The 17935-nt window shown below is 40.5% G+C and overlaps 2 protein-coding genes across 2 annotated transcripts; one reads left to right on the top strand and one right to left on the bottom strand.

The window, feature by feature from the left end:
- Positions 1–229: 229 nt before the first annotated feature.
- nptx2b (neuronal pentraxin IIb) lies at positions 230–5929 on the top strand. The gene is made up of 5 exons (XM_023429247.2): positions 230–935; positions 1589–1808; positions 2273–2517; positions 2601–2780; positions 4408–5929. The coding sequence occupies exons 1-5, from the start codon at positions 498–500 to the stop codon at positions 4636–4638; spliced, it is 1314 nt and encodes a 437-aa protein (XP_023285015.1). The 5' UTR covers positions 230–497; the 3' UTR covers positions 4639–5929.
- A 3915-nt stretch (positions 5930–9844) lies between these two features.
- tmem130 (transmembrane protein 130) lies at positions 9845–15252 on the bottom strand. Its single transcript, XM_023429255.2, has 8 exons — positions 15177–15252; positions 15012–15094; positions 14763–14934; positions 14529–14674; positions 14122–14206; positions 13488–13690; positions 11001–11107; positions 9845–10507 (listed from the first exon to the last, which is right to left on the bottom strand). Exons 1-8 carry the CDS (start codon positions 15182–15184, stop codon positions 10367–10369), a joined length of 945 nt encoding a protein of 314 aa, XP_023285023.1. The 5' UTR covers positions 15185–15252; the 3' UTR covers positions 9845–10366.
- Between the last annotated feature and the right edge of the window lie 2683 nt (positions 15253–17935).

The raw sequence follows: 17935 nt of genomic DNA, 5'->3' as shown, positions 1-17935 counted from the left end.
CGAGAGGTCATTAACTCCTCACTGTCTCCAAAGCTTCATTAACTTTTATTCCCCACGAACAAATTAATAAACGAATGTCTTGAGCCAGCGGGTCCGTGCCGTCATCCTACTACAACCAATCCAGGAGCTTCCACAGACACCTTTTTTGGTAATCCTCTTTCCTTAGAGGAGCTGTCCGATCAGCGGCACACTGTGCGCTCGCGCTCTGCCTGTGCCAGGAATAGTCCCGTTTACACAAGTCACATTAACCGGGCTTACAGTGACCGACTCGTTCTTTATCGGATTTTCTGCTCAGAATTTCCTTGATGTTGTTGGCGAGGCATGGCGCTGCTTTGTAGGAACAGATATACGTGATGTCTTTTTTGGAGTAGACTTATTTAGGGTTCACTTTTACGCGCTAAACTTCAGATTGGGTCCCGTCAGAGAGCGATAAGGGTTTAGTGTTTGGATCTTTTCACTTCTCCCTTCATTTTCCCTTTACGGTGAACGCCGCCGGTATGTTTTCACTTTTGTGCGGATTGTTGTTTTGTGCGCTGGGCTCCGGTCAACTAGCGAGCGGCCAGCCGGACGATGGAAAGCGGTACATCTGCCGGGCGATACCCCTCAGCGGCGATGCCAGTTGCCCTGTGACGTTGTTACCCGAGCTTAACGCCGGGAGCCAAGAAGAGGAGCTCAGAAACACTGTCATGCAGCTACGAGAAACAATTTTACAGCAGAAAGAAACGATCTCCAAACAGCTTGGCACCATCAACGAGCTAACCACCAAGCTGTCCCTCTGCGCCTCAGCCACCGACGATAGAAAGTACGAGAAGGGGGGTTCCTGGGGGAAAGAAAAGCAAAATACAATGGGGGATGTTCCTAGAGATCCTAATGACACCATTGACAGTCTTGGAAAAACCATGCAAGGGCTCAAGGACCGGCTGGAAAACCTGGAGGTAAGGCGTCACCAATTGCGCAAAGCATACCCTCCCTGTGCCAAATCTATGCCATGCGTAAAAGCACTGTTTGATTGTCGGTGCGGATTTATAGGATTAGGACACATTGTAGATGCACAGCTCAGCATTAGACTGGCACTTGAGAATCCTTAGTGGGCATGGTGGAGATCAAACAGAGGCATCTGTGGGAAAGAGAATGATTGTAGAACCTCACACTTCTTATTACACAGGACCCATTAAGGGACGTGCGTTTATTACAGGGTACTCATCGATCGCCTACAGTGTTAAAAAGCTTAAACAATATCTTCCTCACAGACTTGAAATGACAGCCTCACAACATGTAAGTCACTCAGATTGTTTATTTCCAGCCCCCATGGAAAACAAACGTGGAAAGTTTCCATAGATGATTTAACAACTATCAGAATTAGAAAACTGACCAGAAGCTTATACAGTAGTCCAACAATGGAAAGAATGTATTTCTCTCCAACTTGCACTGATGGAAAAGTCCTGAAAGTTTATTAATAGGTCTGTCAGTCACTCATACAGAAGAATCACAGTGATGTAAGGCATCACTTGCAGTTCTCAGGAGGCTCATAGTCCCTGATTATCTCTGTGCTTTCCCTGCTTATTTTGTTCTGTCCATCCTTCCTTAGCAACAGCAGATGAGGGCCAACGTATCCGGCGCTTCGTTCCCCAGTGAGCTCCGCGACCTGCTGCAGCGACGGCTCGGGGAGCTGGAGAAACAGCTCCTGAAGAAAGTCAGCAACCTGGAGGAGGAGAAGAGCATGCTGTCTAACGCCACAGCCGCGTACAGGCTGAAGACGGAGAGCACGCTGAACGCCCTGGTGGAGAGGATCAGTGAGCTGGAGAAAGGTGCTGGAAAACACCACCTGTCAGATTTACAGCAGTACAGATAAAGTCATGATAAACTATTGTTTTAATGTTAGGGAAGTCACTGAGAATTGAACAATGGTGCATGATGCTACAAACACATGCAACCTGGTTTTTCCTTTAATACACTAATGGAGAGGAAGTAGAGGAGGGCGCTCAGGGATATAAACACAGTCTGATGAATCAGAGACTGTGAAATAAAAGAGAGACACATGCATATTTTTTTTTTTTTTTTACATAAAAGGGATCTTTTTGTTGAGGCTGTTTTGAACCACAACTGTCTGTGAATGAAGGATAAAAGAAGGCGATGCTTTTGTTTCCTCACTTTCATTCCCAGACAGAGATTAACAAGTTCAAGAAAAGACATAACCTCATAGGACACCTCTCACCTCTCCCGCCCCGCCCCCGTCTCCTCTCTCTCCTTCTGTCCGCCTGTCTCATTACAGGGGGAGGAGACTTCAAGTCCCCAGAGCAGTTTAAGCTGTCTCTGCCCCAGCGGACCAACTACCTGTACGGCCGCATCACAAAGAGCCTGCCGGAGATGTACGCCTTCACACTCTGCATGTGGATCAAGTCTAGTGCCACTCCTGGCATAGGGACGCCCTTCTCGTACGGAGTGCCGGGCCAAGCGAATGAAATAGTGCTGATCGAGTGGGGCAATAACCCGATAGAGCTTCTCATCAATGATAAGGCGAGTACTCTCTTGTTTCTTAATTCTCCTGTGTGTAAATAAACTTTGAAGCCACAACTGAGTACAAAGTATTGTGACCATAGGTTGCCCAGTTGCCTTTAGAGGTACGTGATGGAAGGTGGCACCACATCTGCATCTCCTGGACCACACGGGACGGCCAATGGGAGGCTTTCCAAAACGGAGAGAAGCTGGGAACTGGTGACAACCTGGCGGCCTGGCACCCTATCAAACCTGGGGGAGTCATCATCCTGGGGCAGGAGCAGGTAAGGAAGCGTTGGAGGAAACCCCAAAATGTCAGGGGGAAATGAGTGATCATATCTGACACATCCCCGTGTCTTCTGATTTAGACATTAACCTGTCAAGATCAAAGAAAGCACAGAACAGACAGTGAAACACAAAAACAATATACCATCAACTCCCCAGTGCAGCATGTTCACATTAAGTTAAACACTTCAAAGCCCAATGTCAAGTAGCTCTGCTAGTGAGCAATGTTATTTTAGACACACCTTTGCAAACTGCAGGTGAAAATAAGAAAATCAACCAGACCTAACGCAGCAGTAATAAGATGGTGGCAGGTTATCATGACAAAATAATTATCAAGACAACAGCAGACCTGTCACTGCACACACATGCCGAGTTCTCCCCCTGGACCAATCAGTGCATTATTAACAATGTGAAAACGGATGAACGAGATGCATCTGTCTCTGTAGGAAATCCAACCAGCAGTGTTTGACACTTTTCAAGCCACATGCCCGACAACAAAGTATGAAAAGCTGCATCCAGCAAATTTAAATTTATAGTTAGATTGTTGTAAGATTTGGTGCAAACATTCATTCTCCCCTCAGGATCAGTTGTAATAACCTTTCATCTCATGCCATCATCAGGTCAATGTTTTTATTAGCTTTGTTCATTTTGATTAATGACCAAATATCTGCAAACTTAATCACATTTCCATCAGCCTCAGCTGCGTTTTGTGTTTAGCGCACCTGCTAAACATGTTAGCATTGTCAGAGTGAGCATGCTAACATTAGCCTTTAGCTGTAGCCTCTATGTCTTGTTAGCATAGTAAAAGAAATAGCTAAGTTGGACAGCAGTAAAGTACTTGATGATAATATACATATACTGTCAATCATAGTCTAGACAGATCATTGTGTGACATGGTGAGACAATTTCAGACAACATAGTGTCCGCTGTTGCCGTCTTTATATCATTTTGAAAAGGCCAAAGGAAAGTAATGAGAGACATCATTTCCAGAAGTTCAATCAAAATCCAATCAGTGGCATTCAAGTGCTTTACAAATAGGTGGGACACTTTTAGGGAATTCAACAGAGACCAGACATGAAAAATGTCAGCAAGTCTATAAATTGTTTTAATCATTTGTATTTTTCATATTTTATTTGTTCATTTAACAGTTTAATTATATTTTCAGTATGTTTTTACTCTCCAACATGAAGGTCTATCGATTCATTCTTTTCACTGCCAGGAGGTGAAATTCTGATAAAAGCTTGGAGTCCCATTTCAATATACTCAGTCTAGTGATCCTGGACTGAACTTATAAAATGCTCACCATGTATTAGTTTTTTAATCATACAGTAGATTGTAACCTTCCCTCAAGGCTGCTAAAATCAAAAGATTCCCAGAAATGAATACTAAGGATTTAACCTCAGTGTTGTCACTGGTAGCAACTGTGCTCACAGCTCAGACGAGACCAGAACAAGGCAGATACACACCGTCAACCCCTGAAAGTTTAAGTTTAATGAGCCGGCCATCCACGGTCCCACAGACAACCCCCTCCTCCTCACAAAGATAATTACCTTTGATAATGGGTGTTGTTGTTGTTGTTGTTGACGATGCTTTAAATGGACCCCCTCCTTTTTATGGCCCTTACAGGACGTGGTGGGCGGGCGCTTTGATGCCGGACAGGCCTTCGTGGGCGAGCTGAGTCAGGTGAACATTTGGGACCGTGTTCTGAAGCCAGTCGAGATCCAGTCGATGGCCAACTGCAGTTCTTACATCCCCGGGAATGTGGTCTCCTGGCTGGCAAGCAATGTTGAAGTTTTTGGGAGGGGGGCATTCAAACGGCCTTTGGAGATGTGTCAGGAGCGGCTGCCCAACGCTTAAAAACTGCCTGTCTGCTTCTCTCTTCGTTAGCTGGTGTTTCCATCCATTCAGCATTTTGTTTGCTCTTACTGTAAAGCAGTTTATGGACTGTATGTTACACCTGCTGTCTGCTTCGCACAGAGATATGAGATAGGGTCTCTCAAAATCAAACGCTCGCCTACACACGACAGTTGTGGACAATCGGATCCTGCAGCGTTGAATGTGGTAACACACCAAAGTGCAAATTTTTCATGTGGAGGCTGAACAGAGACAATCAGATAATCAGAATCAGCCATGATTAAGGTACTTTAAAACTTTCACTACACCCACCATAGCAAGAAAGGTCCCCTCAGGTATTACTGCTAACACCAACCCCTCCCCCCTCCCTCCACACTCAGAAGCTCTGAAGTAATGAAAATCCACCTTAGTCCGGCGCAGACGCACGCATGTACTGCTACTACTACAAATGCATTGAACTCCAGACTAGCTGACTGTTTGGCTTTGGCATGTGAGCTGGTGTTGCGTGCTGTGTGGGAGGAAAGATTAAAGGTCTGGCTAATGTTATGTCTCTTCCTTAACTAGGGAATGGGCTTAGAGCCAACATCAATCACACCTCTGATCCTGACGTATTCGGACATTTTTAATTGGAAATGTAACTGGAAAAATGCTATTTGGCACTTTATCTATTGTGTGGTAATGGAGCGTGTGTGCAATAGACTTAGAAACACTACTGTTGATTTAGTTTTCCAGCTTATGTAGGAGTTAGGGAAAACCTTACCTTATTGGGAAGCTTGATTCTTCCTTTGCGTAACTGATACCAGTGATACTAGTGAGTCTATCACAGTGCTTTTTCTCCTGCCTTTTCCATTTGAACAAAACTTGTTTAAAATGGTGAATCATGTTTATATATATTCTTATATATATATATATATATATTTATATATATATTCATTAGTGTTGTGATATATTTTTATCTGGGATTTGTAATGTTGTTGCAGTGGATATTGTAACCAAGCATTCAACAAAAAGATGATATAGACTAGAATTATCAAAACTCTCCCACATGTAATTTGAATGTACATGTCATACATGAAGCATTTGTATGTGTTGTGTAATTTTCCATCATTTAGTGTCTCTGTCCAGGCAGATTTTAGCTTTTTATGTAATCTCGGTTTTCAGTACATGTGTAAGGTACTATCCACATTGTCTTGTGGCCTTGTAATGGAGACTTAAGTGCCAAGTGTTGAAAATTATTTGCTTTGCCAATGAATGAAAATGTGGAAAATAAAGAAAAGTACTGCTGCAAAATTAATTTACAAATGTCTGTGTTTCATCCGTCAGCCATTGCATTGTGCTCCCTTTATTTTACGTATATTTGGTATTTAAGAGTGAACATCAGATCATTCAGTTAATCTGTGCTAGACTTTGTTTAAGCATATGGCAGATCTACACCAGTTTAAAATCGCCTCTTGTTAGCGGTATCTGTCAAGCTGGTAAAGTGACACAGGAGTGACACGAGCAGTAAGCAACACAGGCTGAGCAGGGTCTTTACACAGAGAAGGCTTTGGTCAAGACAACAACAGGTGTCCCGGGTGGCATTAGCAACGCTTAACAGATGAGAGAGGCCGAAGGGTCATGGGTAACGTCACAGACACACTCCCTTAGACCGAGAAACTCCTTTCGAACTCGCAGTGCTCTGAAAACGTCTCAATTAGGCCTAAAACTTTACGCCGATTATTTAATGCAAAGAGCTGATCATGTTGCTGCTGAATTAAAGCAAAACTGAGCAAACAATTACATCAAATGTACAATGTGCTCTCTGATATCTGATATATTTAATGATATTTTTGCACTTGCCTGCTATATATAGCTCTCTCTCTCTCTCTCTCTCTCTATATATATATATATATATAAAAACCAAACACGCATTACATTGTATTGGCCTTTGAAGGCAGCAGCAGGGTTTTGGTGTTGCAGCCTTCACATGATGCTCTTGAGTGAGATTGTCTGATTAATTTGTGTATTTCAGGCGGTTTTCCTTGTGGCCTTGTCTGAAGACAGAATTTATTCAGCTTAAATTTTCATGGCATAGTGGAAGGCAATTTTTTTGTTCATCTCTTCAGCCTTTTTTCTAGAGTGAAGAGGGGGGGAAAAAAATGCAGTAACATAAGAGTCTCCACTTCAACTTGATCAATAATAGTCATGGAAATGGAAAGGATGTCCAAGGCTGGTCTGTATGTGTTTGTATCTGTTTCCAAGTTTAGCAGCTTGTTGTTTTTACGTCTGATATTAAAAAGCTAGATTAATGGATAATGGTTGATTTTTGCTGTGCCAAATGTAAAAGTAATGACGCATCAAAAATGATTTAATAATAAAACACATAAAGATGAGGTGTAATGAGTAATTCTTAAAGGCAAATTAACGAACCTAAAACAGCGTGCAAACACAAAACTTAACTAATCAATCAATTTCACAAGGTGTAACAAAATCAGGTTGTTGAAGAAAAATGGAAATAATGATGTGGAAAATGGAACAGCACAGATGGACGTATAAGCAGGCTTCACAGTTTTGTTATTGACTGGAGAACCGCTTCGAATTCACATTGTCAGCACAGTCAGGGATTACTTAAAGCTGCATTAATCAAATGTGTATCATGTTAAATAGTGACGGACCCTCAGAGAGAATTATCATCCAACTCCAACAGTTCCTCTCAGCTCCACGGAGCATTTTAGCATTCGTCCGCTCAATGTTTTGGTTTTCTGTCCTGCAGCTTTAATGTCTCGGTTCAGTCTCACTGCCTCTGTTTTCAGCACATGGGCCTCTAAAAATCCACTGCACGCTACCCGCTCATTGCCAAAACAGCAGACAGACACTGTTGGTGACTGGCCGATGAACACGGTGGAGGTTGGGTGGGAGAGTGAATATTAAACTTACATTTGTCAGGTGGCCAGACACATGACGAATAAAATAAAATTAGTGACAAATAAATGCTAATGTATCTGCTGAATATGTAAATAAACAACTGTTTGCAAATGTGTTCGTCATATCAGTTTAATAAGGTGATGATATTGTATAACAGTGTTGTGTTCACAGCGGCCCACAACTGCCCCCAAATGACCAATTTAAAAAAAATCTGTTAGTGCTGCTTTAATCACGGTGGTTGTGGCTTAGTATTTTAGGTAACACATTTCCAACCACAGAGCCCCCAGATATTATTCCACCCACATTGATGTGAAGGCCTGATAAAGCAACATCTGCTCAGAAACTTTTTAACTCTCCTTAAAAGGAATATATATGGTGATGTTTATGTTTTCAGTGGAAAGATCAGTTATAGCTTATATTTTTAACAAGCTGTTTGTGAGTTTAGACCGCTATAAAAGTGTTTTTTCCGTTGAACATGCAAAAGTTGCTAGTTACATTTCCAGGTTCATTTGTGAGAGTCTCCCAACCCCAGATATTCACATGAGGCAGCTGCAGCGGATGTGAGTGAAGTGAGGAGATCAAAGCCTGGTGCATCATAAGTTATTCTTCTCAAAACCGTGGACGGCTGCAGACTTTAACCCCAGCAGAGTTTTAGCTCAAGGTCGATCCTCTGACGGGAGTGAGGCATTCGTGGAAACACCTGCAGCTCCTCACAGCATCTCTGACAGCTGGCATTCATCAAGAACCTCACGATTAATAATGTTGTGACATCTCTAACCGAGGACAAGCTGTCATCGAACGCCATCAAGGTATAAAACAGCATAAAAATAATCTGATTGACGTCAGCACAGTTGGAAAAGATTCAAGGATTTTGTTTTGTGTGAGCTAATCCATCCTTTTTGTTTGGTTTAATTCTTCTCAAACCATTTTCCCTTGACAGTTTGATGTTTTTTTTTAACTTAATAATTACCACCTGTTACTTGGTGCTAAATAACGATTCGTCTCGCTCAGCATCTCAGTTACTGCAATGACTTTCTTTTTATAGTGTAATATATCTTAGAATGTGCATCATGGCGTGGCGAGGGTTTACTAGTAAAGGCCAGATTTCCTTCATTATGAAAGCGTGTGGATAGAAGCGTCAGGTCAGTCAGTCAATCAACTACTTTCAGACTGAAATCTGAAACCTGAAATAACTATTGATGAATTGCCATGGAATTTGGTTCAGATATATTTATATTTAGTTATCTCCTTACTTTTCCTGCTGCACCACCACAAGGGTAATGTTTGTGGTTTTGAATGAAAATCCTCGACAACTATCGGGTCGATTGCTATGAAATCTGGTACAGACATTCACGTTGTCCAAAGTTTAAAATGTTCACAGCGATTCCCCGACTAGCGCGACAGTCAGGTCAAAATTTCCGTATATTCAATTCTGAGGTTAACTGATTCAAATCTGAGATGCGAGATATGAACTGATGCGCTGTTTGGAAGTTTTCTCTGCCACCGAACGTGGTTTCTCGCAGGTGGTTGTGATTGTCGCTTGACAAGAGCTTCGGCCATCGTTGACTTTATAATACAAGAGATTATGACGCACCCCCTGAGCAGCACTCCGTCTTCAAGGCACACCGGAGGCTACAGTGAGTCGCTATCGGAAAAGTGACGAGACGGGCTGAGGCTATCTGGTTAGCGTGCTAACTGGAGCAGAACAGATGTGATAGAGACAAGAGTTGACATTGATGTTGCTTTCCACCTCTGGAGACAGATCTTAGCGCGAAAAGGAATAAAGTTTGATGCTGAACTCTCAATGTTTCTTCTAGACTGATAAGTAAACAGCTGTTGATGCTAACGCTGGCTATAGCTCCTTTAAGTCTGACTGGATTCAGTAGCCTATAAACCAGTCCTCCCCCTCTGCCCTTCACTTTCTCAGTCACTTTGAAACTAGATGTTCCAGTTTCTCTTATCTTCACTATTGTGTCCAGCAAGGCTGAATATCACCACCCTCCTCCAGCACACAGCCATCCTCCCTCTTAACATTAGAGCTATCCAACAACTCCCCCTCTCTTAGTCTTTGTAGTTGTGTTACTGGTGTGTGTGTGTGTGTGTATGTGTGTGTGTGTGCGTGTGTGTGTGGGGTGTTGTGTACATTCGTTGCGCTGTCGAATAGCGCTTCTTCAAATGTTTCAAGAAATCAAGAAGTGTTGACTTTCTGTTCTGGCTTCCACTCCACAGAGATCAAACTGATCTCAGAGCAGAAATTATACAGTTATTAAATTCTTTTATATTTAGCGCTGCAAGAAAAAGCTGATACAAAGAAAACATATGTTTTATTCTTTATCTTGAAAGCAAAGCAAAGCAATGCCCACATTTACACATCAATATATAAAAGAAGAAAAATAAATGAGTAGGTCTGATGCATCCACAGCATGCTTAAATTAAAACTCATTGCTTAATCATGAGCTGCACTTGAGCCATTAATTTATTATGAGTTCATCTGAATGTCAGCCTGAGCTCAGTGACTCATTAATTGATCACTATCACCTATTTTAGGGAATATGCAGATGGTATTTAACTTTCTAAACAAGAACGTCTAAACCAACAATTAACACATCTTAGACCATAGTCCTAAACAGGCAACTATGCAACTTGATCTATTAAGAAATACCATTTCAGGCTATGTGTGTTGTGCACAGATTTAGCTATATAAATCCGTTATGGTGATATGTGACCAGATGACACTTATTACAAGTTATTACAAATGCATATATGTGCATGTAGCAACAGTATACTGGAACACAGATAGATAGCAGACAGAGCAGTCGTATGATGGTTAAGAGGAGTACTGAGTCCCATACTGCAAGATAAGTGGCTCTTTCTCTCCTCTCTCCATGTTGGGGAAGTTGAAGAGAATCGTGCTTTGTCCATCGGAGTCTTGGTTCTTCAGGAATAAAGCGTTACTGGAAGTTGAAATCTGCAAAATGACATTTATACAGACAAATGTCAGTCAGTCATCGAAATGTCTTTTTGGTTAAAAGTTGCTTTTAGATGAAACACAGTTGCACAAACAGTGAAAATCAATCCCACATTCATAGTACATTGAATTTCTACTCCGAAGAGAAATACCTGTTGTTCAGGTATAATTCAATCCTAGGCACAGACAGCCTCCTTGTGGCCAGTTACAGCATTAAGTGCAATCACTGATTACCTCAATAAGGGTTAAGAGTCTTTGCATCAAAGCTAATGTAAACATATAAATAAATACTAATTACCCAATCTTAAACAATATGATGAAATACATATTTTTACTACCACTTATTGATGTGGCCTGGATGATCTTCATCTGAAATGCTGACCCCTGATAGTATATGCATGTCCTGTAATCACTTTGCCCCATTAAACCCAGGGCAATGAAAAGTTAATCTGAAACATAAGAGAATACAGGTCACATTCGGTCCGTCATGTACCTGAAATCTGTTGTGATGAAGAGGGCGGCAGGCGATAACTGTGATGAAGGAGAAAGTTGCAACAAGAACGGCAGCACATGTCAGGATGAAGAACATGTGGGGGTTGGCTGAAATCAACACAGAAAAAAACATGTTACCTTTGAGTGTAGTTATCTTAGTAACAACACATGATTTGAAAGTGCAGTAGTATATATATGGATCACAGTGTGTTTTTATACAATGTGAATATCCATGTCTGAAATTCTCCAGTTTTTCATAGAAAGGAAAGTTGCTTCCTATTTAGTAGGAAATTGACATGAAAAGTTGGTTATTATGAGTTTTTCTTGGATAACAACTTCAGTTGAATCACAGCGACAACGAATCAATTGAGCACAGCAGACATGTGCCGACCAGTCGGCTCGCTCTCCTCCGACATGCCAGGATTCCTCCATTTTCACTGTTGCTTCTCTGTCAGTGGAACTAATGCAGCTAAATGGCACATGGTAAGTTTTATCTGAAACACCTCATGACACAGTAACAGCTCCCACTTTCAAGAATCCTTTTGATTGTAAAAAAAAAAACCAAAACAAAAAATAGGAAATTAAAAGTAGTTAGCTGTGTGCATCCACTAGATCAAACTGATGAATCATCAAAGAGTCATTGTGATTTATTTACTCATTCAAATTACAAAAAGTCTGCGCACTGAATTCAAATTAAAAAGGAGATTAATCAAAGAGTTTATGAATAAATCAGATCTTCTGTAAATAGAAACATTAAAGAAATCAGTTTGGTTCATTTTATAACAACATGATAAATTAATAAGATTTTACAAACAAAACAACCCAATTCAAACTCCACAACTGAACAGGCATTTCGGTTCTGTTCATGCTCTTTCATTACGTTGCTGCACTTTCCCGAGCTCCCAAAATATGATCCTGAAAACGTTACATACAGGTGAACTAGCTCCATCTGTTCTACCTCTCTTATCTATATTGTCTCTATGCTGATCTCAGGGTTATAGACAGATTTATTACAATTGTTATACTGTGTAATACGCAGTGACATGTTTACAGGCTATAATTATAAACAGGGCAGGTCCCCACTGCAGACAGTATATGTACATTCAGTATTTCACTGCATGTGTAATTACTATGATCATTAGGGACGAAGGATATTGAAAAACTTTCCATCGTTATGATTTCTGTCAGAGAATCTGCTTTTGGTGTCAGAGAACAATCATAACCGCAGAGAGACGCAGCGCAGGATTCCTGTGTCTGATCAGATCCTTGTGTCTCTGGTTATGAAAATAAAGAAATAAAGAAATTGATTAATGAGTCACTTTAAAAGCTTTTGCGGTCTCTTGGTCTTTCATATTCACTGGTACTAAGTGTATAATTAGAAATCTCCTTTCATGTCAAATTCACGTTCTTATGAATATGCAGTTAGAAAAGTGCACATTTAGCTTCTTACCTGATTTTAACATGTTTTGTTTATTCAAATGAGTTTTTATTGTTTTTAAATGCAATTTTAATGTCATCTTAATGTTTTATATTCAATGTATTTCCACGACTCTGTAAAGCACTTTGAACTGCTTTGTGTCTGAATGATGCTGTATAAATAAACTTCCATACCCTTGGGAAAAACTTCTAGTATTTATACCTTTCCCATGTTAAGTACAGTGACATTTTGTGTGTATTTATGTTTTCATATTGACAGCCGTGTTGCTCTTGTCAAGTTAAAATAAAAGTATATTCTGTAGAGTTGACTAACGGGGAGTCACAGGTACTGAAACCTGTTAAACCTCTCGGGGTCGTTCACAGCGTGATGTCACATGGGAGGGGTTGAGGGTTTGTTGTGGTCACATGCTCTGATTTCATCACAGAGATCAAGGTGTCAGGTGATCAATATGGCTTTGTTTTACTGGTTTTTCTCCCAGTTCAAAAGGCACCAAAGGTGAAGTAGTCTCGAGTGTGATGTCTGTTCTCCAGGTGATGTTGTAGGTGTGTTCTACATCTGTGCTCAGATTAGTGGAGCGGTGGTATCGCAGCTCCCCTCCCTCTTTCACATCTCACTTAAACCATCCATCCTCTGATTGGATTTGGACATTTCAGCTGAATGAGATGAGTCTAAACAAACACAGAGCTTTGGTCTTGTTTCATCACTTCATGACAAAGCACTTTTAATATTATCTAACAGATGTTTGAATGTGAGTTTTATAACCCTTAAATGGCAAAGAATTTCCTAAATCTTCAGAGAAACCGTGTAACCATTCAATTATGGATTTGTTCCAGCAACAGCAACGTGCTGTAATACATGTCAGTCAACAAGACTTTTAACTTGTCTCTCTTTTCCTGCACATCTTCTTTCCTGAGTTTTGCCTCCCCTCTTCCCTCCCTTTCCGTCTTTTTGTTATGGAAAGTAGCATATTAACGCACTGGTATTTGTGTGTGTGTGTGTGTGTGTGTGTGTCTGGTGTGTGTGTGTGTGTGTGTGTGTGTGGTCACTCACTGTTTTTCTTGACATAGAGGCTGAAGGACGTCTCCAGCTTGCTGACGTCATTGCGGACGCTGATGTCCAGGCAGTGGACACCAGCGGAGGTGAAGGTGTGGTTCAGTCTCAGGGTGTTTTCATACAACATGGTCAGTGTGCAGCCCCCCCCCACATCTGGCACGCAGTTAGGCAGGAAACGCCAGCACACCCACATGGGAGGACTAAAGACACACACAGGGGAAATTAACCTTCATTATCATTATTGTTTATTTTCTGTTTCTTTTATTTTTTCTTTTTCTAAATGTGAAAAAGGAAAATAGGCAGATGAATAATGGTGTCTTTTTCACATCGATCATTTTTTATCTCAATGGGACTTCCTGGTAAAATAAAGGAAAAATAAATACAAACAAATTATTATTTCACACTCTTGCCCATTGAACACACTACATTTGATGGGAAAAACTGAAATGTAATGAACGATGAATCTCAAGTATCTCATAAAATACAGAGATTAATGAGTGATCAACAAAGACATACACAGGAAAATTAAAGTGACTGTTTCATTGGACTCTGGACAAGATACGTGCTTTCTATTCTGTGCACAATAATTGATTGCAAGAAAAAGGAAATCAATAAACAAAATGTGACTTACCTTCCATCGACGTGAAAAGCCAAACTGGTGTTCTGAGACACCTCATAATCTGAAGGGCCCTTCAGCTCGATGTTTTTGATGGCATCTACAAAGTTAATTTCACTTATTAGTCATTTCTCTACTTACTAGGATTAGTTTAGCTCAAATGAACTTTGATAAGACTTAAAATACAAAAACATTCTTTTATTAAAATCTGTTTCAAGAGTTCCTTTAGTACTGAGCATCTAATGACAGTTATATCAGATCATCTAACAGAGCAAATTCAGTTTCTTGGGTTTATTCATTTTGCATTCATTTCCATACGTTTGCTGGAACTGCACCTGGGACCAGTGACATTACCAGAGCCTCATCATCGTCTCACTGCAACAAGTTGCTGATGTATTTATAAAAAGCGAAAAACTACGAACCGAGCACTTGAACATCTGTGGAGTAGACCCCGGTGATCAGAGGGGCATATTTGGTCACATTGACTCCGACTTTCAGCCGCAGAGTGTAGTTCCCTGATTCTGAGTAGTGGTAGCGGACAACTGGCTCTGTCCCTTGGATCACTTCTCTGCAGCGGAGACCAAAAGAAATATGAATGATAAAGAAAAGAATCCCAAGCCTTTGTGAAAATTCAAAACAAGGAAAAATCCTTGTACCCGTTTCCTAAATCCCACGTATAGGAGAATTTTGCGGTGCTGAAATTCCGCTGAGGATCGAAGAGTTCAAACATGGTCTCTGTGGGAACATCTGACGCCAGTTCCCCTGTGTCTCTCACATAAGTGGCATTTCCCTCCGTTTGATAGAAAACCAGCTTCCCAGCAATATTTTCTGTTTAAAAGAGAAGATATACTTCATTAGGAAGCCGCTATGCCTGTAAGAAATGAATAAAACAAATGATGACCTACCCAAATCTGTCATAGGGTCTGTAGTCTCTGCCACACCCAGGAGGACCAGGAGGAGAAGCATCAAGATCCATACAACATTTTTTCTGTCAATATATGTCCCAAAGTTTAAATATGGATTTTTTTTAAAAGGTTAAATGTCTTAAATGAAGGAGACTTTGGATTTACCTGTCCATATCTGCTGGTCCTCTCGCAGGAGATCACTGGAGGACCTCAAGTAGGAATAAAGTTAATGCTGAAATCGGAGTGATTGGACACGGGGGAGGAAGGGAGGTGGAGGGGGGTGGAGGGGGGTGATGTGGCTCTTGGATGCAGATAAGAGCCGTAAAGGCTTGAAATTGTCACCATGCGTTTCAATCATGTGGCTGGAGAACAACAACAACCAGCTTTTGAACAGGAGGCTCTGGTCTGGGTCACATTCCTCTCTGTGATGTGGGACATCTTCTCACATGTTGCAGGTTTCTATTTTCATGCATCTGTGAAACAGAAAAAAAAAAAAGAAGTGAAGCCGAACTTCACAAGGACAGTGGAGATTAATACGTTTTAGTATGAAACAGGACATATCCACACGGTGGCGCTAACAACCCAAGAAATACACAACCAATAGGTTATAATTACTGTGACTATCCCTAAATTATGTTTAGATGAAGTTACCAAGTTTAAATATAAGGTTAATATCAAATGGAGCAGATAGATATGATCATATGTGTCTCTCTTATTAGCTTACATTCAGATTTACCTGTAAAACTTAAGCTTCCACCTTTCTCTCTCTTGCATACACATAGTTAAAGAAATATATGATCAAGAATGTAAAGACTTTCAAAATATACAATACGCATAAGGAATAAAACAGAGCAGCTGGCAACTGCTTACGTGCTAGGGTCACTTTGTGTTTTATTTTACGGAAATTTAATTAATGGCAAATTTGAGTTAAGTTGGGATGAACAACAAACTTTGTGTTCATAGTGCCGGACAGACAGGACAACATTCACCACTGGCTTTTCAAATGACAGGATACATCACCGCCACCAGGCCATGTCAGGTTTTACAGTAAATGCCAAACCATCTTTTTCAAAATGAACTTTTCCTGCATGTTTTTAACACCCTGCAATATTTTATAGCCTAAATATGTAGATTACAATGTTATAACCTAATTTTACACACGGAGACACAGCACCCAAACACATTACTCAGGTGTACAGCACTTCATACGCTGACATATGAAGATCGTATTGGAAAGTTTTAAATCCAATGTGAGTGGCCTGTTCATGTGTGAATTTGATAAAGACTAACAGTGGTGAAATATAACGACGTCCATTTACTCAAGTACTGTACTTGTATTTCTCTCTTTGTGCCTGTTTTGGGACCCGTGGCCACCAGAGAGCCCTCAAGATCACTGATTTTTTATTTCTTTTAAAATATATATTATGTTAAAGGTCATCATATGAAAATTCAATATTATGTTAAGGTACTGGCTAGCTAGTACTAAAGGTTTAATGAATTCCCACTGCCTCTGTCAGTGCAACACAGCTACAACTAGGCTGCATCTACACCAATACGTTTTAGTTTTTGGCGTCCACACTACTCTGAAGATTTCAAGCCCCTAAAACTGAGGCTTTTGGAAACGCTGCTGACCCTGTTTTAGTTTGAAACTGACTTTTAGGAAACAATGAGGCAGACACCCATGTTAAGGCCTCGTTAAGGCTTGGGCCGGCCCTGTGCTCCATAACCTAACATTTACATTAAAATATAGTGTGAAACATAGTTATTCAAACACAAAATGAATCAAAATATAATAATACAATAGCCTATATAGTAATTTGATATTCACAAAAATACTTTTTGATCATAAAGGTCAACTTTATTGTAAGGGCAGCTCACCTTTACTGGATGTCTGTGATAATGTTAATGATAAATTGTGAAACACATTTGGCATGTATTGGTGAGTTAAATGAAACAAACACACATGTGGTTTTAAAGTGTTTACTGATTAATGAATTGTTTGCTTGTGTGACTGTTTTACTGTTTCTTTGTGTAGCAGTTTGCCGAGCACATGGTTCACAGCGGGGATGCCAGGCTCTTCCACCTCCTTGTTCACCTGTGAGCAACATAAGTAGAAACTGCGTATTGATGTTTGATTCATTGCAGCAGTAAATTGTGTAGTAAAACTATGAGGTAAGACTCGGTATAAGCAAACTGGTAGTTAGTTAATTGTCTTTCCTTGGTGTGTGAAGCATAAACTTACCTCTGTCTTACCTCTTCCTCTCAGGGTGTTCAGGCAAAAGGGTTCCCCATGGGTTCAGACATGTTTTATTAGTTCCAGGAGGGAGATGCCAAGTAAGAAGTGGGTAGAAGGGAGTTTTAGTTTCTTGTTTAAATGTAAATACTTATGTTAATTATTTATGGGTATTTATTCATTGGCTTCAGGTGTTTTAATATTTATTGATGGTATATTTATATTTTGGTAGGGGTTTTATGTAAATATTTATTGTATATTTATGGGGATGTGTTTAAGGGGCTACTGTGTGTATGGTACAGACCAGTCAGTAATTAGAGGGAGTCTGGTATATAAGCTAGTCAGGCTGTGTATGGTGGTTGTCGGTGCTTGTTTACATGGTGCTGTGGGAAAAAAAATAACAGAAACCCCTTGATGTACGTCATACCTGCCTCATTGTCTCCTCATTGGTCGCCTCGGCCACTGGAGCCTGCTAACATTTATCCTACTTTTAGCCTAAAAGTATGAAATGTCTTTTTATAAAGTGTAAATTTTCTTAAGTTAAAGAACAAAATCTTCCAGTGCAAAGATTTTTAATCTTTTATGATTTATTTATTTTAAACAAAAGGTTGTTTCATTCACTCTCACATAACTTTTTATTTCACCAAGAGAACTTTTTGTTTAACGCGTCCTCTGACGTCACGCCACCCCC

Source organism: Seriola lalandi, unplaced genomic scaffold (genome assembly GCF_002814215.2).
Source record: "Seriola lalandi dorsalis isolate HSWRI2012SDOR001 ecotype SW California unplaced genomic scaffold, Sedor1 jcf7180002054892, whole genome shotgun sequence".
Classification (NCBI taxonomy): domain Eukaryota; kingdom Metazoa; phylum Chordata; class Actinopteri; order Carangiformes; family Carangidae; genus Seriola; species Seriola lalandi.
This window is presented reverse-complemented; position numbering and strand designations above follow the sequence as displayed.